This window comes from Gorilla gorilla, chromosome 11 (genome assembly GCF_029281585.2).
Source record: "Gorilla gorilla gorilla isolate KB3781 chromosome 11, NHGRI_mGorGor1-v2.1_pri, whole genome shotgun sequence".
NCBI lineage: Eukaryota > Metazoa > Chordata > Mammalia > Primates > Hominidae > Gorilla > Gorilla gorilla.
The window spans coordinates 121,721,804-121,742,856 of NC_073235.2; the positions used below are offsets into that span (position 1 = coordinate 121,721,804).

The 21,053-nt window shown below is 49.9% G+C and overlaps 1 protein-coding gene across 4 annotated transcripts in view; it reads right to left on the reverse strand.

The window, feature by feature from the left end:
• The window catches only part of CFAP65 (cilia and flagella associated protein 65), a 39,447-nt gene extending 23,167 nt beyond the window's left edge, over window positions 1-16,280 (reverse strand). Inside the window, exons 1-13 of one of the 4 annotated variants that reach the window (XM_019021625.4) lie at window positions 16,230-16,280; window positions 15,258-15,303; window positions 13,135-13,338; window positions 10,248-10,432; window positions 7,248-7,350; window positions 6,269-6,438; window positions 5,885-6,084; window positions 5,469-5,614; window positions 4,767-4,989; window positions 4,184-4,449; window positions 2,982-3,182; window positions 2,431-2,790; window positions 798-935 (exon numbers count right to left, since the gene is read on the reverse strand). In XM_019021625.4, coding sequence (XP_018877170.3) covers window positions 798-935; window positions 2,431-2,790; window positions 2,982-3,182; window positions 4,184-4,449; window positions 4,767-4,989; window positions 5,469-5,614; window positions 5,885-6,084; window positions 6,269-6,438; window positions 7,248-7,350; window positions 10,248-10,432; window positions 13,135-13,293 — 2,151 coding nt within the window. In that variant the 5' untranslated portion in view covers window positions 13,294-13,338; window positions 15,258-15,303; window positions 16,230-16,280. Of the gene's footprint in view, window positions 1-797; window positions 936-1,456; window positions 2,791-2,981; window positions 3,183-4,183; window positions 4,450-4,766; window positions 4,990-5,328; window positions 5,432-5,468; window positions 5,615-5,884; window positions 6,085-6,268; window positions 6,439-7,247; window positions 7,351-10,247; window positions 10,433-13,134; window positions 13,339-13,655; window positions 15,063-15,257; window positions 15,304-16,229 lie in introns of those variants that run through there. The other 3 variants (XM_019021626.4, XM_019021623.4, XM_063695222.1) reach the window with 3 other exon arrangements.
• Window positions 16,281-21,053: the final 4,773 nt, after the last annotated feature.

The window sequence follows — 21,053 nt, forward strand, 5'->3', positions numbered from 1 at the left end:
AAGGGGGCCGAGGGAGACATCGAGGGGGACTCTGTGAGGCAGGAAGGCCTTTGGGAAGCAGCTGCCTCCAAGCTGAATCTTGGGGTGGTATAGGTTTGGGATAGGAGGGCAGAAGTGTAGGTGGTGAGGGGAGCAGAATCAACCCAAAGCACATTGTCCCAAAGTGGTGCTTTTCCAGCAACCAGAAGTCTAATGCAAAACCTCCAGGCGATGGAGACTGGAGGAGACATCAAAGGTGAAACTGGATTGGAAGCCGGCGGTCTGGCCCCAGGCTCTGTGCTTTTCAGCCCTATGTCCTCTTGCTTGTCAGGTCAGGCAGGGCTTCTAAGGGCCTTGGGGTGGCCTGGGAATTATGATCTCCTGAGGATGGGGCTGGCTCTCCCTCTCATAGGGCAAGGTGCTTCCCAAAGGCAGGGGCTGCTGGTGCGGCTGTCATATCCCTGGGCCCGAGCCCAGGACTTGGGGCACCCAGGCATTCAGTAAACAGGACACAAACAAATGCAGGAGCTGGAGGGTTTTGAACCTGAGAGTCACAGGAGCCAGTGAGTATTTCCAATGGAGCAGCAAGGGGCCAGCTGTCCAGGCTCCAGACTCTCCCCAGTCCCAGTGTTGGGGCCCAGGAGCAAGTCCTCAGCCGGCCCAGATACCCAGAATTGGCACAGCAGACGTGGGGACAGCCAGGGAGGGTGCAAAGATGTGTTTCTGAGGCCATCAGAGAATGGGAGAGGGATCTGCAGGCCAAGGCAGAAGCTAGGGCTCCCCTGTCTCCCTCCCACTGCTGTTGGGGCCACGCTTACCTTGGGGACATCTAGGGAATACTGGGGGATGTGGTGCTCAAAGCCAGTGAAATAGCTGTGGCCTCGTGCCCGCACCGTCAGGCACCAGGATGGGCACATGGTGCAGTCCTCCTCAATATTACTGTAGCTCTGCAGGACCTGCAGGGGGGCCAGACCCACGGAAAAGCTCAGAGTCCTGTGTCTGCCCTGTGGGGCACCCCATTTTGCCCCTCTTTGCCCTTGTGCTGCAGGAGTCCGACATTGGACACAGACAGGAGGGCCTCCCTGGGAAGACAGTGCAGAGAACAAGAATCCCAACCCAGCCCCTCCTGAGGGGAGCTAGGCCCTGCATCCATATAGCAATGCTCTCTTTAGTCCTCACAACCCCGGAGGAGGGTGGGGCTGGGATGTGAAAGCACCATTCATTCTGTAGGAATGAGCCTAGAGAAGCGCTGGCCAATAGAAATATCATGTGAGCCACAAACGCCAGCCGCAAATGTCATTTTAAATGTTCAGTAGCCACATTAAAAAAGTAAAACACGTGAAGTTAATGTTAATAGTATATTTTATTTAACCCAATAGACCTAAAATCTTATCACTTTAACATATAACCAACATAAAATTAGTAACAAGATATTTTACATTCTTTTCATACTAAGTCTTTGAAATCCAGAGTGCATTTTACACTCACGGCACGTCTCAATTGGGACCAGCCAGCCACATATTAAAAGCTCAGTAGCCACGTGTGGCTGTCAGTGGCTGTACTGGACTGTGCAGGTCTAGAGCCTGTAACCTAAATATCTGACAGGCTCAGCCTCAGCAGAGCCAGGCATCTACAACCTTATTCCTACAAACCTCGACATCACCCCACTGCCAAGGCATTAGGACGGGGGCAACTAAAGCCTCCACTTTGGAAAGCCTCCTCAAAAGATCGGACGTGGTCCCAAGTTTACAGATGAAAAGATCAGGACTCAGAGACATTAAGGAACTTGCCCAAGGTCACATAGCTGGTAAGTGACCCTGATCTTGACCTCACAGCCCTACTTTTCTCTGGGCCCCAAGACCTTGGCCACTGGGCAAGGGCAGTGGGGTGGGCAGAGTCAAGAAGGAAGGGATGGGCAGGACTAAAGGATGAGGAGGGGGCACCACGCATCTGGGGCCAGAACAGCAGGGCTGGGGACAGCCGGCACTCGGAGTTCCCGACCCAGGGAAGCTGAGTCAGAAGCCCTTTCCATCACAATTATCTGGTGCTGCTGACTTTGTCTCTAGGCCCAGCTTCCTGCCCGCTCAAAGCTCCTTTAGAGTGACCACTTCTTAATTCAAGGACTAGTAGAGAAGCTAGGAGACCTCCTAGCCAGGAGCCCCAGGGAGTATCTCCCTGTGCACCCAATTTTCCCAAACAGCTTTATCTCAGCTGAGTTCTCCCTTGGAGGGGAGGGGAGACTTACATAAGAATGAGAAAATCAGATGGGCCGAGCTAGGCCAGGAGCTTTGGAGGAGACAAACCCATAGGGGTCACTGTCCAGCCAAGAGAAAGCCTGGCATGCAGAGGATGGAGCCTGAAGCTGCCCTCGGTCACTTCCTGCCACCCCACCCAGCCACTCAGGCTCCTAGCAGAGACCCCGCATTCCTCCCTCTCGTTGCGTGCACACACCTTATAGATGGCGAAGGCTTCGAGCTCCACCGCGTAAAGGCAGTTGGGGTGAGGCGGCTGGAAGTGCAGGCGCATGGCCATGGACTTGAGTGGGGGCACGTCACAGCTCTCTGGAGTCACCCAGAAGGGGCAGTCAGACCTTCGCGTCCAGACCACCATGATCTTGCCCTTAGTGTGGTTCATCAGGCACAGGGGTACAGGGTTGGGGGCCTCAGGCCCTGGGCAGGCACCGAAGTCTACCTCGACAGGCTCTATACTGACAGGCGGGGGGAAGATGGTTATGTCGCTGGTGCCGTCGAAGAAGAACTCGGTCATGGGGGGGATATAAGGGTACTGCGGGGCCGGCATGTCCTCCAGATCCTGCATGGGGAAAGACAGGTGGATAGGGCTCAACTGCCATTCCTCTTGCTGTTGCCCCTCCTGGGCACACTCCTGTCTAGAAAGGCTGCACCAGTCGCCCTGACTACTAATGGTGCCCATGGGACCCTGGGGGCGTGGGATTGCCCAAGAATCACTAGAGAAGGGATATGCAGCTGGGGAGGGCACTGTACCTGGATGGGAATCATGAGAGCCCCGTTCTGGTCCTGTGCCAGCTTCTTCTCCTTCAGCATGGCATCCAGGATGTCAGGGGGGTAAAGCGTCAGGCCCCGGGCCAGGTGTATGCGGTACCGGGTGAGGTGCTGAGGCTTCAGGATGGCTGGCTTGGTGCTGTCCGAGTGGCAGGTCCCCATCAGGTCCAGGAACAGCGGGTCCTGTGACATTTGTCTGTGTGTGATGGGGCATGGGAGGGGTGGTAGGGCAAGGGGCATGCTGGGGGTTGAACTGAGGACAGAAGCTGGGCAGACAGGATAAGAGAGGCAGTGGGGCAGAAGCTCCAGGTGGCCAGTGAGCGAGCACTCAGCAGTGGTCTGGCTCAGCCAGGGCACAGCAGGAGTCCAGGGAAGGTCAGGAGAGAGCACCCCGGTCCTTAGGACACTCAGCCATTACCCACCCTTCCTCTCTGCCATTGCCCCTGGGCATTCTCCCACCCACCCTACTGCCAGCCCAGAGGCCTGCCAAACTAGAATTCAGGCCCTCCCAAGGGAGGAGAATATGGGGGCTGCCTCATCAGGCCTCCCTCTGGGCTTCTGTTCTTTCCTCCATTTCCAAGGCCTCCCCCAGCCCATACTAAACTGTCACAAGAATTAGAGAAAGGCACCCATTCCTCCAGGTACACAGACACAGCCCAAGCCTGGGCACCAGCTCAGGGAGGGATCATGGGGTTACATTTCAGCCCCGTTTGCCATCTTGGCCAGGCACCTGCTGGTCAGGGCACAATGTGTCTGATCATGCCCAGGGGCCTAGGGTTGGGGTCTAACTTGAAAGCTCTCTGCCCTATGCATGCTATGTGGGGTGGCTCCAGGGAAGAATTAGTCTGTGAAGTCATGGAAGGCAAAGAAAAGGCAAAGCCTGCAGGGCTCAGCGGGAGGGTGGGAGGCTGCGAGTCCAAGCCTCCCTCTCCCAGCCCATGAGCACAGCAGCAGCAAAGCGCCTGGCCTGGTAGCAGGGCAAGACTGGCACAGAGTGATCTGCCCTGTGCCCAGGCTGCACACTGGCTCCAAAAGCCAGGGCTGGGGCCCAGGAGTGGGAGACCACCAGGCAGACAGCCCTAGAAGTTCCAGAATACAGGGGAGTGCCCTCCAAGCCTTGTCATCATCAGTGGGCCCCAGGGGAGCCCTTCTTCCCTCAGCCTCATGCCCTCCCCACGACTCACCTGGTGGTGGATGAGACAGGCCACACGCCGAAAGCAGATGATGGGGTGAGTGGGCTGGAAGGCACAGTGCAGGGTCATACGGGCCTTGCCCACCAGGGTCCCAAATGCAGGCCTGATGCTAAAGACACTCTCCAAGCAGTCGATGGCAAACTGGAAGTGGGCCGTGCAGTCCGATTGGTTCTCAATCCACAGGGGCTGCTCGGAGCGCTCCCCAAGGTTGACCCAGCTAAAGTTGACACAGTAGTGCTGCAGGGACACGGCAGGGCCTGGACACAGGAGATGGGGTATCAGCTTCCCCGAGGATGTCTTAGACAAAGTCCCACTGAAGGGAGGTGGTACTCTCAGGGCCAGGCTACAGGCCCAGAGCCCTGGCAGCCTGAGCAGAACTCCAGCATCACTGGATGCCGGTGGGACTGGGATCTCCAGGTAGTCACAGATGATTCCCCATGGGGCCACCAGGGGGCAGCAGACACCCAGGCTGAGGCAAGGTGGCCCCGCCTCCTAGGAGCAGGGAAGGAGTTCTTCAGAATCCTCAGCATGGGCTGCTCCTGTCCCCAGGGGAGGCCCCTGGGGTCACCGGTACCTCTACAGAAACCAACGACTTTAAGCAGGGTCTTGGAGGCACAGCCAGAAGGCATGATGGAGCAGTAGTCCACAGTTCTGGTGTCCAGAGTCTTGGGGTGGAAGAACACCGACACACATTTCTTCTCTCCCGGAAGCACGATGCCATGGGCCGTGGGGCATGAGAAGGCCTGGTCTTCAGCCAGTTCATCCGGGCAAATTTCAATCCTGAAGGGGGCATTTACCTGTGGGGCCAGGCAGAAGGACAAAGGGTCAGGTCACAGAGCGGAGCACTGTATGATGGGACAGTCTACGCATTGTACTGGCGTGCCCAGCCAAGGGGGTGGGGGCAGCTGGCATCCAGCCTGTGCCCCACTGGCCAGACTGCCTCCACCAGGAGGAGAGAAGGGACCGAGTCATGTGCCCTGCGCTGGGCCTGCCCAAAGGGGACACCTTTTAATTCTCCCCAGGGTACCATCACAGCTAATTGTGGTCCTGGAGTCAGGACAGTCTTAGAGCTGCTCGTGGCTCTGGGGAGCCAGGGTATACCCCAGCCCAGCCCCCAGCTGAGGAGAAGGACACACCTGTTGACAGCTGACATGGGTTACATGAGGCTTGGGGCCAAAGGCGTAGAGAGAAAGGGGGGCATTCTGCAAGGCGGTGATTTTAGGAAACTCCAATCCTGGGGGCGTGAGTCCTGCCGCCCCTCCTGCCTGGTGCCTACCGCCGACGGGTTGTGTAGCCTGATCTGCCTCTCCGAGGTGCAGCCCACAGCAACAGAGCCAAAGTACAACAGCTTCTGGAAGCCCTCGGCATCCTGGTCCTCCGGGCACTTGTGCTTTATGCTCACCAGCAGCTGGGAGCACTTGGCTGGGGCAGAGATGGGGGAGTCTTGGGGGAACCCACCAGGGCCTCTGTGGCCCCAGCTGAACAGCCCCTCGAAGAAGGCAGGTGGCCCCAGGGAAAATTTAGCCTGTAACATCATGGAAGACAAAAGGCAAAGCCTTCGGGGCTTGGGGGAGGGCAGGAGGCCAGTGGAGGCGGGGGCCAGGCCAGATGGGAGTGGGGGACACTGAGGCCTGGAGGACCCAGAAGGTGCAGGAGGGGCCAGTCTGGGGATGGTGGGAGGTTGGGCCTCACCCACAGCCTGCAGCTGGATGCTGCTCCTCTGCCGGCTGCCCGCCCCGTACCAGCACGTGGCCTGCACCTCGTAGATGACGGCTGTAAGGGGCTGAAAGGTCACCTTGATCTGAGAGGCCTGGCCTGGCTCCAGGAGCCCCGTGGCGGGCAGCATCTGGAATGGGCTGGAGAACTCCCAGGTGAAGAAGGTAGGCAGGTCCCTGGGGGTGGGGGGCAGGTCAGGGCACTGGGCTCCCGGCCCCTGCTCCTGCAGTAGCAAGTCAGGGATGCTGGGCAGAACCTCAGACTACCCTACCCCCACAAGGGTATGCCTGTCTCTCCTGCTTCCAGACACCCTCCTCACAGCTCTTGCTCTCCCCCCCCACACCTCAGCCTCTTCCTCACCCCACATTATCCAGGCAGAACGAGGCCTCAGTCGTATCTCCCACAGCACACATGGGCAGCTGCAGGGATGGTGGGCGGCAGATCAGCCTGTGGCAGGGCAGGGTGGCCCGTAGGCCCACACAGAACATCCCCTCCGCTTTCTCAAACCACAGCTGGTCCATGTACTCCTTCTGCAGTGTGAGGCGGGGCAGGGGCAGTCACCCATCAGTGGCATTCAGGGACTGCACATCCCGCCCATCCTCAGCCATCCCCAACACAACCGCTGAGGGGAGGGCCAGGCCGTGGCACCCACGTCAGACTCTGAGGGGAGCTGGGCACCTATGTTGTCTTGGTCTCAAAGATTAGAGCCTCTTTTGTGGAAAAAGTATTTTGAGGAAATGTGGGTGGGGAGTGGCAGGAAGAGGCCAAGGAATGTAGAAGGGGTTTCTTTTCTTTTCTTTTTTTTTTTTTTTTTGAGTCTCGCTCTGTCACCCAGGCTGGAGTGCAGTGGTGAGATCTCAGCTCACTGCAACAGCCACCTCCCGGTTCAAGTGATTCTCCTGCCTCAGCCTCCCAAGTAGCTGGGACTACAGGCATGTGCCACCATGCCTGGTTAACTTTTGTATTTTTTAGTAGAGGTGGGGTTTCGCCATGTCGGCCAGGCTGGTCTCGAACTCCTAGCCTCAAGTGACCTGCCTGCCTCGGCCTCCCAAAGCGCTGAGATTCCAGAAGTGAGTCACCGTCCCCGGCCACGGAATGTAGGACTTTCTGATGGCCAATATAATATCGCAGCCTTTACCCCCAGCATCTCCTGGGGAATGCCCTCTGTCTAATGAGATGAGGGGCTAAGCCCTTGACGGGGCCTCCCAAGCTGGATTGCTGCTGGAGCGGGCAGCATGTGTGTGTGCCGGGGAGCTCCTGGTTGCTCTGTCCTGTTTTCTGTTCTGAGGTCACTGCTCCCAGGTACCTCCCTGCCCTCACTCGCTGTGGCAGACCTTACCGCCTCCAGAGGCCGGAAGACGATGGGGAGCGTGAGGGTTATGCCTGGGCTCAGGAAGATGGGCTGAGGGATGACCGTGAAGAAGAACTTGGTCTTGGGGGGCCTGCAGGAGAGAGCCGGGGGGGGAGCACCTCAGATCAGGGCTCAGAACAACTGGAAGAGGCAGGAAACGAGGGAAGCCCTGCAGCCAAGGGAGCTTGAGTCCCTGGGACCACAGAGAAAGAGATCAGGAGATGAGCACATGGAGATGGAAACTCAGGGGTTGGTCACAAGAGGAGCCACCCTCCTCCTCCCCCTCCTATTCTCAGAGATCTTCACTCTGAACAAAAGGGGAGTAGTGTTTGTACCTCTGATGAGCATGGAGGCCTGAGAGGGACAGGGACAGTGAAGGGTTACCCAGATTTTAAAGAGTCCGCAAGCACTGAGGTGGGGGAACCAAGGCTGAGGAGGGTGGGACCGGGGATGCCTTTCCAGGGACCTCAGCAGAGCTGTAGCATCCCACAGTGGGTCAGAACCACAGTTGCTGCAGACTTTCAAAACATTAATAAGACAATGACATTGTCAGCAACTTTACACCAACAAATGTTTAAATTTAGATGAAAAAAAATTGCTATAAAATATAATTTACCAAAACTGACCCAAGAATTGTACAACAAATATTATGGCTGCTCTGCCTAAAAACACCAAAGAAATGGAATGAGTGGTCAACAATCTTTCCACAGGCCAGGCACAGTGCCTCACATCTGGAATCCCAGCACTTTGAGAGGCTAAGGCGGGAGTATCATTTGACCCAGGTGTTTGAGACCACCCTGGGCAACATGGCAAGACGCTGTCTATACCAAAATTTCTTTTTAAAATTAGCCAGGCATGGTGGTGCATGCCTATAGTCCCAGCTACCTGAGAGGCTGAGGTAGGAGGATTGCTTGAGCCTAGGAGGTCATGGCTACAGTTAGCCATGTTAATGCCACTATACTCCAGCCTGGGCAAGGGAGTGAGACCCTGTCTCAAAAAAACAAGAAAGAAAAGAAAGAGAAAGAAAGAGAGAGAGGATGAAAAGAAAGAAAAAAAAGAAAGAAGAAATTAGATAAACTTTAATGCGTGTTTATGAGAAAAACTCTCAGCAAAGCAGGAATAGAAGAATATTCCCATAATCTGACAAGGTGTACACTTTTACAGAAACCCTACAGAAAATCAATCCTACCAGACAGCTTAATAGTGAAACATTGCAGTCCTTTACTCTGAGATGATAAACAAAACAAAGATGGCTCTATAACCACTTCTGTTCAACACTTTTCTATTTGACAATGCAGTAAGGAAAGACAAAAGGTGTAAGGACTAGAAAGAAAAAAATAATGTCATTTTCCATTTAAAATACAAATGTGTGCATGAAAAAACAAGAATATTAACAAATAAATTATTAGAATAAGAGGATTTGCCAAGATCACTGAACATAATACCTATATAAAAATGACATTTTAAAAACTAGCAACAAACAGAAATAAAACAACTAAAAAATATGTCATATATAACAACAGCAAAAATATAAAATACTTATGAATAAATCTAACTAAGGATGTGCTAAATGTCTATGGAGAAAACTTTACACTCTATTGAGAGACAGGAAAGATAACCTAATGAATACAGAAATGGCCCATGTTCATGGATTAAAAGACTCAATATTATAATGATATCATTTCTCCTCATATTCATCTATAGGTCCAATTAAATCCCAATCAAAATCTCAAGAAGTGTTTTATGTGCATGTGTGATAAGCTGATTTGAATATTTAAATAAAAGATCAAAGGGAGGGCCAAGAATAGCCAAGACAATCTTGAAGAAGAATTAAGTAGGAGGACGTATACTACCAGCTATCAAGACTTACTATTCATAAAAATCAATTCCATATAGACAAAAGACAAATATAAAAGGCAAAAATATAAAGTCTTTAGAAGATACTAGAGGAAAATATCTTAATGACCTAGGGGTAGAGAAGGACTTCTTAGGAGAAGCATAAAAAAGCACCAATCATAAAATAAAAAGACTGATAAAGTTGATACCTTTAAAATTCAACTTTGAACTTTTATTCTTCAAAAGACACAATAAAGGGAGTAAAGACAAATCATAAGATCAGAGAAGATATCCACAACACATAACTGGCAAAGAGTTTGTAACTGGGATAAGAACTTATACCAAAAAGAAAAAAGACAAGATAATGTAAGAGAAAAATGGCCACACACTTGATCATAAATTTCACACATGAAGAAATGCAAAGTGTCAATAACCTACAAAAAGACACTCATCCTCATTCATTAGTAATCAGGGAAATGCAAATTAAAACCACAAGTTACCAAAAATTTTAAATTCTGACAATAGCAGTTATTGGTAAGGATGTGGAGGAATGGGAACTCTCTAATGCTGCTGGTGGGTGTCTAAAGAAATCCATGCACTTTGGGAAATAGTTTGGTTTATCTATAGCAAGTGAACAGGTACATGGCCCAAGCCTCCGCAATTCTACTCCTGCATCTATTCCCCAGAAAAGACAGAAGGTGGAGCAAGGTTGTGGAATAGAAGGTTCCATCCCGCAAGGTCACCAATTTAACAACTACTCAGAAAAAAAAAAAAAAAAAAAAAAAAACCTTCATAAGACTCCAAAATCACGTGAGCCTTCATAGTACCTGGTATTCCCCAGAAAAACTCTTGTACTTATGTAACTGGACACATATACACGAATGTTGGTAACAGTCCCAAATAGAAACAGCCCAAACTTCCTTCATTCTGGATGAATACATTATGGTACAGGCACACATTGGGACACTATACCACAATGAAAAATAATGGATTATAGCTGCATAATTATTCATACTGCACGTGTTGTAAACACTCACTGGCTTTTATATGGCATGTTAAAGGTTTTTTTGTTTGTTTTGTTTTGTTTTGAAGAGAGCCTGCTTTCAGGGCTCAAGGCTGTGGCACTGGGTCCTTGATCCCTTATACTGGTACCTGTACTCCATCTTCTGGAGTTTCAAGGATCGATTTTTCAGAACCAGATTCCTTGTGGTCTCCTTTCCTAGCTTCCAGCCTTTCCAATGCAGCTCCTCAGCCACCTCAATGCCCCAGATGACCCTCTTTTTCACTCTCTCCTGCTTCTTTGGGGAGTGCATCTGAGTGTCCATGGAGCTTGCAGGCTGTTCAGGTGGCAGGGAGAAGGGGGAGCAGAAAGGATGTATCAGCAGGGTGGGATGCCAAGACCTAGAGAACAGGTGAAGGTCCTCCTCCTCCACCACCAAGAAAATAAAAGACAAGACAGAAAAACGATGATTGACACCACCCCTCACCCCTTGGGGATGGTCTGGAGACAGATGGTGAGAGGCAGGTAGGCCCTGAAGTCAGACATCACCTCTTCCAAGACTGGAACTGTTTTGCAACTAGAGCCCCTGCCCCTGAAGCCTTCCCTGGGAGGCTCCATCAGCCACTCTGTGCAAACACACAAATGCAGGCTTCTGTTCTGTTCCTCAGTGCACCCTCAGATACCACCCCATCAGGTGCCTCCTCCCCTCTTCCTCCTCCCAGTCCTGCCCCTTGCTACACATGCCTCTCCTAGCTAGAGCAGTCTATCCCAGGCCCTTTTCCAGACCACATTTCCCTCTGCACCATTCCCTCTCCCATTCCTCAATTGGCTGGTGGGGCAGAGGAGGAGCCAATTTGCTTGCTGTTCACCCCACCCATCCCCTGCCTTCTGGGGCCACTCCAAGTGCTGCTCCTGGTGATTGATGCTAGTGCTGCCATGTGCGGCGTTTCCATCTATAATGGAAAATCTTTCCATAGGCTTGCTTATCCATCACCCCTTTCTAGATGAAGAAGGAGGGGGCATGGAAACCCCCCTGGGGCAGTAAGGTGGAGGGAGGATGAACTGGATGCCTCCTTCTACCACAGTCACTGCCATGAGCACTCAACTCATTGGCATTTTATCTTTTTTTTTTTTTTAATTGTAAGAGTCTCGCTTTATCGCCCAGGCTGCAGTATAATGGCACAATCTCGGCTCACTGCAACCTCTGCCTCCCAGGTTCAAGTGATTTTCTCGCCTTAGCTTCCCGAGTAGCTGGGATTACAGGCACCCGCCATCATGCCTGGCTGATTTTTGTATTTCTGTAGAGACAGGGTTTCACCATGTTGGTCAGGCAGGTCTTGAACTCCTGACCTCAGGTGATCCACCCACCTTGGCCTCCCAAAGTGCTGGGATTACAGGTGTGAGCCATCATGCCCGGCCAGCATTTTATTTTATCTTTGACCAAGTATTGCTTTTATATTGTTGCATAATATAAGGATATAGTCATTCATTCAACAAATATTTTTTGAGTACCTATCATGCACCGGACACTGTGCTAGGTGCTGGGACTACAATGGTGAACAGGACTGACAAATCCCTTTTCTCTTGGAGCTTACATTCTCAGTTTCAATATTTACCGAGTGTGTCTGATGGCCAATATACTATTTTCTTTCCTGAGTCACCTATGGAAGAAAGGTGACATGCATGATGGGAGGTAATTTACTATAATATCAGTTGGTGCATCAGTCAGTGTCTAGGCAGGAAAACGGAAGCCACTCTGAATGTTTAAAATAGGGAATTTACTGTGGCCGGGTGCAGTGGCTCACGCCTGTAATCCCAGCATTTTGGGAGGCTGAGGTGGGTGAATCACGAAGTCAGGAGTTCGAGACCAGCCTGGCCAATATGGTGAAACCCCCGTCTCTACTAAAAATACAAAAAATTAGCCGGGCATGGTAGCAGGCGCCTGTAATCCCAGCTACTTGGGAGGCTGAGGCAGCAGAATCGCTTAAACCCCGGAGGCGGAGGTTGCAGTGAGCTGAGATTGCACCATTGCACTCCAGCCCTGGTGACAGTGCGAGACTCCGTCTCAAAAAAAGAAAAACAAACAAACAAACAACAAGGAAATTTACTGCATAACCATGAGTAGTGAAGGAACCTGGGAGTTGGCAACAAGAAACTGCCACCACACCTAGGTTAGAAGTGGTGGGGTCAATACAGCCTTGAGGCCTGTCTGGTGGGAACTGGAGCCACAGGGGAAATGCAGCTGCTGACAGAGACACTGTGAACAACAGAGAGAGGAAGAGGAGAGAAATGCCCTGGCTTCTCCCTTCATCCCATCTTCCAATCTCCTCCTAGCTCAGAGCAGAGCAGGGAAGGGCAGTGAGTGAATCCAAGGGCAAACAGGCCCAGAATGGCACAGAGGACAGAGATGTCTTTTAAAACATGACCCTCAGTCCACAGGGAGGCAAGGGCAGCACATCTAAGGAGCTGGGCACCGTACACCACACAACACAGACACACACTGCATCATACACAAAGCCATACCCATAGTCAAACCCCTGGACAGCTGCATCATCACATAGAACTACAAAGAGCTGCAAAAAGTAAACAGTCTCCATACATTATTGGTCAAACACAAAGTCCTAGGGGTCAAGGCCGGAAGAACTTCCTGAGGAAAGAGAAATCCTGGCTATCCAACCAGCCTCTGACTCGTTCCTCCCTGGCACTCTCCTACCCCATGGCCTCTCGGGCACTCACTGCTCCCAGCACTCCAGTGTGCTTGGTGATAACAATGGTGAACAGGACTGACAAATCCCTTTTCCCTTGGAGCTTACATTCTCAGTTTCAATATTTACTGAGTGTGTTCGATGGCCAATATAGTATTTTCTTTTCTGAGTGACTCATGGAAGAAAGGTGACAAGGAAAGTCTAGACAAGGTCTAGTGCTAAGATGCAGAGGGAAGAGTCAGGGCCTCTCAGATTCCCACCCCACTGCCCGGCCACCCACGCCCCGCCCTGGCCCTGCCACACCCTGCTCTGCCTGCCCTGGCTGTATCCTTACCTGGGCGCTGATGGTGCTGCAGGCACTCATGGCTGCACTGTTGTCGTTGATGGCAGGGATGGCCACTGTGCTGGCACTCAGGCAGGATCCACCAGAGTTCATGGTGTGGTTCCTGCTGTTCCTGGACCTCACGATGGAGCTTGGAGCCTGGGTGAGCATCAGGCCCTTGGGACACAGTCCAAAGGGAGCACTCTGAGTATGGAGCTTGGAAGAGAGCAGAGGGGAGGGGAGACAGGAGTGACATGAGAAAGAGAGGCTGAGGGAGGAGACTCTCACGGCCATCCTTGTCATGGAGGAGAGGGTCTGCTTCCCAGCTCTGGCAACAGGTGCTACCTGGCACCATGAGGAATGAGGCTGTACACAAGATCCAGGGCTTTGCCTGGGAGCCTAGGGACTCACCATCAGGAAAGGCACTCCAAAGAGGGACTTGGGGACAAGGCCCACCCCACTGTGCCCCTCCATGGCCACACTTGGCACTGCTCAGCAAGCTCCAGTGGGAGTTACTGAAGTGTGTGCATTACCTTTATCTGGGTTTTACTCTCTGCTTGTTTCTTCTGAACACTCTTGCCTCTTGTGAGAAGAGGAATAAGGGGGAAAGAAGAGGCAAATGAGACTGATGGATTCTCTACCTTCTGGGTTTTCTCCACCAGTCTACAACCGGTTAAGGTAAACATCACTGAAATAAATCAATCAAAGCATAAGTCAATCCATCTCTAGAGCAGAGGGATCCTCGATGACTGTAGCTGAAATCATATGCAAATATATGTGACACATATATTTGTATATATGCCAGATGCTATGTATGCATACATGTCTGTTTTCCAGGAGGAATGGCCACAGTTTTCACCAAATGCTCAAGAGGATGCTTGACCTCGATCTAAGGGACACAAAGTATCTCAGACTAGCTCTGGCTCCATCACCTCGAATCCCCTCTTCCTTTAGCTGGCTTCCTTTAGCACACACACTCAAGTGTGACTTTGTTACCTCGACAAAAGGACAGCAATTTTCACACTCACACACCAAGACTAAGCCAGCCCCACTCAGGCACGTGTGGAAGTGGTTTGCAGATCCCTATGACTTACCTCAAATGGTTCATCTCTGATTTCCCTTTACACTTGACATGAAGCCATCATGCACGAAATCATAGAACATGGCACTGCCCCCCAAAATATAATGCAATCCACATGTGTACTTTAAAACTTTCTGGTAGCCACATTAAAAAAGTAAAAAGACACAGGTAAAATTAATTATAATGATATATTTTATTTAACCCATCATATCAAAAATACTACATTGAATATGTAATCGATATGAAATTATTGAGGTACTTTACTTTCTTATTTTGTATTAAGACTTTGAAATCGGGTGTGCATTTTACATTTACAGCACATCTCAACTTGGACTACCCATATTTTCAGTGCTGAATAGCTACATATGGCTATTGGCTACCACATTGGACAGCATCACTTTAATACCTTTTTTGAACATATGTTTATTTTTCAGACTACTCAGTATCCTCCCTCACTTCTTCAAATAACAATCTCAAAAATAATAATGTCTATTAACATGTACTGAGAATCCATGTGCCAGGCAGTGTTGTAAAGTCCTTAGAGGGATTTTATTTATTTATTTATTTATTTATTTATTTATTTATTTAAGACAGACTCTCACTCTGTTGTCCAGGCTGGAGTGCAGTGGCAAGATCTTGGCTCACTGCAACCTCCACCTCCCAGGTTCAAGCAATTCTCCCTTACAGGTATTTTAATTCTTACAACAGTTTATGATTACGTGTGACTTGACCATTTATTTGGCCTAAAATGATCCTTTTTCAAGTTTGTCGTTCAGTTCCTTATTTTAATGTGTTCAGATTTAGCAAACAATTTCATGATCACCCTTTAGCAATTTATACAGTTCCGTCAGACACTCTCTTATCCCTCCCCCACCACCCACCAACACCCTTCCAAAGCGGAAGATTCTGTTGACCCTGGTTTTCCTAGTTGGCAACATGTCTAAACCTCCTGGAGGGGACTATCTAGATTCAGTCGTTCGTTCATTCACAAAGCACTTACTATTATGTACCAGGTACTGTGCTAGGCACCAGACAAGGCAGGCAAGGCTCCTACCTCCAATTGTGAACTGGACGTTCAGATGAAATCAAAGAAATGTAAGCTGAGGAGACACAGAGAGAGTCCATTACTTTTCTGCCACGGGATGGTCTTGCAGCCCTGTCCTGACTCATTAATGCCTCTGACCTCAGGGGACTGTACAGACAGCTCCTGCCTCAGAGCTCTGAAAAAGTCTCCACTCAACACATGAAACTATTCCAGAGAGTGCATGGAAGAGATGAGAGATGATGGGGTAGAAAGCTGGTCCAACACAGGTCATAGGGCTAGGGAAGTGGCCCCAGAGCAAGGGACGCTGGGTGCCAGCATCTTCTCAGACTCTACGGGGATAGGCAAATTTCTCCATCTCCCGGAGCCTCAGCCTCCTCGCCTGTAAAATGTGGGTTATCCTGACGATTTCACAAAGTTGGTGTGCAGCTCGAATGAAACAGAGGATTTCAAAAAGCACTAAACAAACCCATGTTATAGTAATTAACAACCATAACTTTCCCACTAGCCTGCACTATTCTTCCAAAAGACTCACACAACTGCAGTCGTTGTGAAGAGACTGGGCAAGCAAAGTTTTTTGTTTTGTTTTGGATTTGTTTTGTTTTAAATTGAAGTTTCCAATTTCGAGGACTTTAAAAATATATATATCATGAGCTTCCTTTATTTGCCTAATTGCTGATCTAAAAATCTCCAAGATGACCACTAGAAAAAGTGGCAGGTCGTCGTATAGAGTCGAGGGAGAAAGAAATAGATGAAACAAAGGGGGACAAAATATACTTAGAGCTGTTTCTTCTTTCTCTTCGGGATCCTTAGTCTGATTGAGCTCGCCCAAGACTCAGTCCCATGGGGCTCTCTGAAGGGCATAGAGGGGACCTCTGGCCACGATTTCCCGAAAGATAGGGTCTCCCGGGAAAGATACCTTCCCTGGCCACTCGCGCCGCTCCCTGGGACCCTGGGACCTTGGGACTAACGCTCAGAACTTACATCGCCTCCATATTGCCGTCTCCATAGATACAGGACGCGCAGGAAACGGCGTCTTCAGATATCCCAGGGCAACGACGGCAGCCCGAGTGAGTCAAGATTCGTAGAAGGCGAATGCGCCGCCCAATTTTATTTCCTATATTCAGTTTTGATTCCCTGACTTTTCCTGCTGGTAGTAACTGTGGGCTTCTACCTGTCGCGACATGGTAATGTAGAGCCTCCTAGTTGTCGTGACGTTCCAGCAATCATGACTTTAATTGACGACCAAATTCACAGGAAGCTACTCTGTGGGCTTGGCACTCTGACATGCATAGAGACAGAAGCTCATTCTCTGTGATTGCAATTGTTAACTTAAAAGCAGCCCGCAGTTATTTCTTATTTGAATATTGCTTTGCAAATAGATCCCTTTTGCTGATGAGAGGGAATGCGTCCTCTGCGTTTTCTCCCGGCAGTTCTTCTTGGTCAGCAACAAGAAAAATAACTCTTTTGAAGGTATCGGAAGGTTAACGTATAAAGGAATTATTATACATAATGTAGACTTTCGGAAGCCCATTGGTTCATTTGTTGGTATGTGTGTTGGAGGAAGGGTCCTATTTTGTGAAGACTCCTTAGTAGGTGAAGCTGAAAGTCTCAAAGTTCACTCTTGGGTAACTAAGGATGTTTTGCTCCTCAAGACAGTGACCCTATTTCCTTTCAGATGGAAGGGGGGATGTGACTAGGGGGAGAGAGCTTAGTGAGTCTAGGGGTAAACACAGAAAATAAGCTATCATTTTGGGAGAGTTGGAGTTGACTTGTGAAAGGTGAAAGATGGACTGAGATGGCAAAGTGGCCTGAGCTGGCCTGGGAGATCACATGGCCAGAGACTGGCAGGGCTGGAGGGAAGGGGCAGGCAGGGTGCCTGGTAAATTACGCCAGCAGGATCAGGAGTTTTCCGGGAATCAAAGAATGTGGAACTCAGTGAGCTTTTCCCTGGATTTAACAGGATTCTCAGAATCTGAAACCTGCACTTTGGACATGACGACTTTTATGCTGTTTGTAGTTTCTATAATTATTTCCTTTTTGTTTTTCCCCAAATTCTTTTTGAAATGGTCAGCCTGACTCAGCTGGACCTTAGGGACAAGGAAAGGAACTGGTTCATTCTTAGGCAAAAATGAAATAGGGACTTTGGGGGCAGGGTTTGGTGTTGGCCCCAGGAATCTCAGTGGGAAAACCCCAAGGAGGAAGAACAGCTCATGCTAAAGGTGTCCTCGTGCCTCTTCACCGGGGAGTCTCCTTCCTGAGCTCTTGCCTGCTCAATGGTGGATTCTGGGTTTGGAAAAATTAAAGGGAATGGTTCCTCCTCTTAGCAGGGCCCCTGTAGCCTCTGCTTCTGTAGGCATCTAGCTGCCTCCTAGAAGCCCTGATGCCTAGTGACCACAGCTGACATCAGTGGACTCCCAGGGAGAAGCCTGTGTGCTGGACTTTGCCCAGGGAGGCACACACATGGAAAGAGGCTTCACAGGGGATTGAGCCTGAGGAGGGAAAAGAGGAAGCTGAGTTTGCTTTGAAACTCTCCCTTTCCAGGAGCCTAGAACCAGTGGAATAATGGGTCCTGGGACCTGTTGATCATATTTTCCCTGGACCCAAAAATAGATCATGGGAGAGGCGGCCAAGTGCGGTGGCTCACACCTGTAATGCCCACTCTTTGGGAGGTGGAGGCTAGTGGATCAGGAGTTTGGTCAGGAGTTCAAGACCAGCCTGACCAACAGAGTGAAACCCTGCCTCTACTAAAAACATAAACATTAGTCAGGCATGGTGGCTCATGCCTGTAATCCCAGTTACTCGAGAGGCTGAGGCAAGATAGTTGCTCGAACCTGGGAGGCGGAGGTCGCAGTAAGCTGAGATCGCACCACTGTACTCCAGCCTGGGTGACAGAGCGAAACTCTATCTAAAAAAAAAAAAAAAAAAATCATTGGGGAGGGTTTGCTGTTTGGTTCAAGGCTAGGTGACAATACAGAAAATTGATTATCAGGATATAGGAGAAGGGAGGAAGGCTGGAAGGGAGACGGCCTCAGATCCTCCTGGCCTGGAAGCTGGTATGAGGAATAATAAAGGTAAAAGCACACTCCATGATTTGAACTTCGACACACATACAAATATGTTTTCTAAGCTTCTTTTTCCCAGATATCTTCCCACACCTCTATGCCCCCCATCATATAGAGAAGACCCAGGGCTGGGAAATCAGGCAGACCTAAGATTAATCCCAACTCTATTACTAACTGCCTGTGTGACCTTAGGCAAGTCACATGACCTCTCTGAGCTTCAGTTTCCTCATCTGTTACCTGGGGATAATTCTCAAAAGGCAGGTGGGAAAATTGGGTGATAAGGTATGTGTAAAGTACTTGACACATGGTAGGCAATCAACAAAACCTCTCTCTCTTTCTCACACACACACATACACACATACACACACACACACACACACACACAGAATATTCACTAAATGGGAGGTCTCTGTAAGTAAGCCACTCAGCCTTCTGCACACCTGCGCCTCCTACAAGCATCCAGCCTCTTGGCTGCATGCTGGAGAAGTGGGAAGTTTTTGCCATCTCCATGTCCTCCTCCTTTGTTTCTCCAAGAAGGAGCCTACCTTGCTGCTCTGGGTGGAAAAAGACAAAAGGAGACACCAGGGTGCCTGGCTATCCAGTTACAAGTCACCCAGATCCAGCACTTAGAAAGCCCTCTCTTGCCTTTCTCCATCCTGAGATTCTGACTCCATTTTGAGTGTTGGTTCTGGAATCAGTTTGCATTCAAGTTGTACTTGAGGGATGGAGGTGAAAAAGCGGGCTCTCCCCACAAAAAAAGATGAGTTCATGTCCTTTGCAGGGACATGGATGAAGCTGGAAACCATCATTATAAGCAAACTATCACAAGGACAGAAAACCAAACACTTCACGTTCTCACTCATAGGTGGGAGGTGAACAATGAGAACACATGGACACAGTGGGGGGAACATCACACACTGGGGCCGGTCAGGGGGTGGGGGGCTGGAGGAGGGATAGCATTAGGAGAAATACCTAATGTAAATGATGAGTTGATGGGTGCAGCAAACCAACATGGCACATGTATACCTATGTAACAAACCTGCACGTTGTGCGCATGTACCCTAGTACTTAAAGTATAATAAAAAATAAATAAAATAAAATAAAATGTAAAGATATACCTTTAAAGAAAAACAGAAAAAGAGAAGGTAGGCCCTCCCACAGAAGCTCCCGTCCTCAGCAATGAGTGAGGTGAGTGTTCTCAGCCCAGTCTAGGGTGGGGGATAGAGAGTGAGAAAAGGCTGTAGCTAAGAGGGCCACTGGGTAGTTTAGGGCTGGATCTAGGAGCAGACAGAGGACATTCTCTGCATTAGAGGGTCATGGTCCCCTGCAGCTACTGTATCGGAGGGTGTTAAGACACTGGTTGCAACTCCAGCCTGAAAGGGCTGCCAGGACCCAAAACTGTCAGGGTTTGGGGATAGACTGCCAAATGGAAAGAAAATTTAAAGGAAAGCATTCCTTTCTGCCTGGGACCCCTACGGGATTTTCTTTTCTTTCTTTCTTTCTTTCTTTTTTTTTTTTTTTTTGAGTTGGAGTCTCGCTCTGTCGCCCAGGCTGGAGTGCAGTGGCGCAATCTCGGCTCACTGCAAGCTCTGCCTCCCAGATTCACGCCATTCTCCTGCCTCAGCCTCCCCAGTAGCTGGGACTACAGGCACCCGCCACCACGCCCAGCTAATTTTTTTTTTTTTTTGTATTTTTAGTAGAGACGGGGTTTCACCATGTTAGCCAGGATGGTCTCCATCTCCTGACCTCGTGATCCGCCCGCCTCGGCCTCCCAAAGTGCTGGGATTACAGGCGTGAGCCACTGTGCCCGGCCAGGATTTTCTAACTCTCCTATGCAAACCAGGCTCCATAGATAACTTTCTCCCTCTATTCATTGTCTCCACCACAGGGTAGAATGACATACAAGCTAATAGTAGGGGGAAGGAGGAAAAATGACATGAAGTCTAATCTCAGAAAACTCAAGTTCAAATCCTGGTTCCAGCTTTTAATAACTGAGCAATGTCAGGAAAATGGTTAAACCTCCCTAAACCTGACTTTCCTCATCTGTAAAATGGGAACAAACAGGAGTGTAATCAAAATACTTAACAATTGGGAAGGTGTGTGCACCTATGAGCATGAGAATGGACCTGTGAGCTGGACACCAGCTGGCCTTAGAGCCAGAGCCAGGGTCCTGGAAGCCCACATTGTGCCAGGGTCATAAGGAAGCATGAGTAGTTTAGGGAGGGGACTGGAAGAGCGTCCAGGGCAATGTAGGGCTCAGTAAGTGACTGCGTGCCAACTGGCACCGACGTATTTCCAGATATAAACAACCAGTATAGCCATACTGTACTGGGTGCAAGTCAGACTTAGGGGTAAATCCCTACCTTATTAGCTACTGCATACACGGTTATTTCAACTGGAAGTCTTTCCCCTTCTTGATCCTCCTCACTGGGGGAGGAACTGTGAGCACAGCTAACTGCTTGTTTTCTTCTGGTCTAAGCATTGCTCCTTTTCTGTGGTAGCTCTCTCTGCTGCCTTCACTTACGCAGTCTCCAGCTGGCTCTATGACCAGCACCACGGACAGCTCCCGCTGGCCAGGCCATCCCCTTTCCTCCTTCCTCCAACCTTCTATCGCCTCTTTCTCCACTTACCCTAATGCAGAAATCCCGAGGTCTGAACTGAATGAGAACACCCCTGAGGAGACAGTACAGTGGAGTGGCTAGGAAAAAGACTCTGGAGCCAAGAAGACTGGAATTTTAATCCC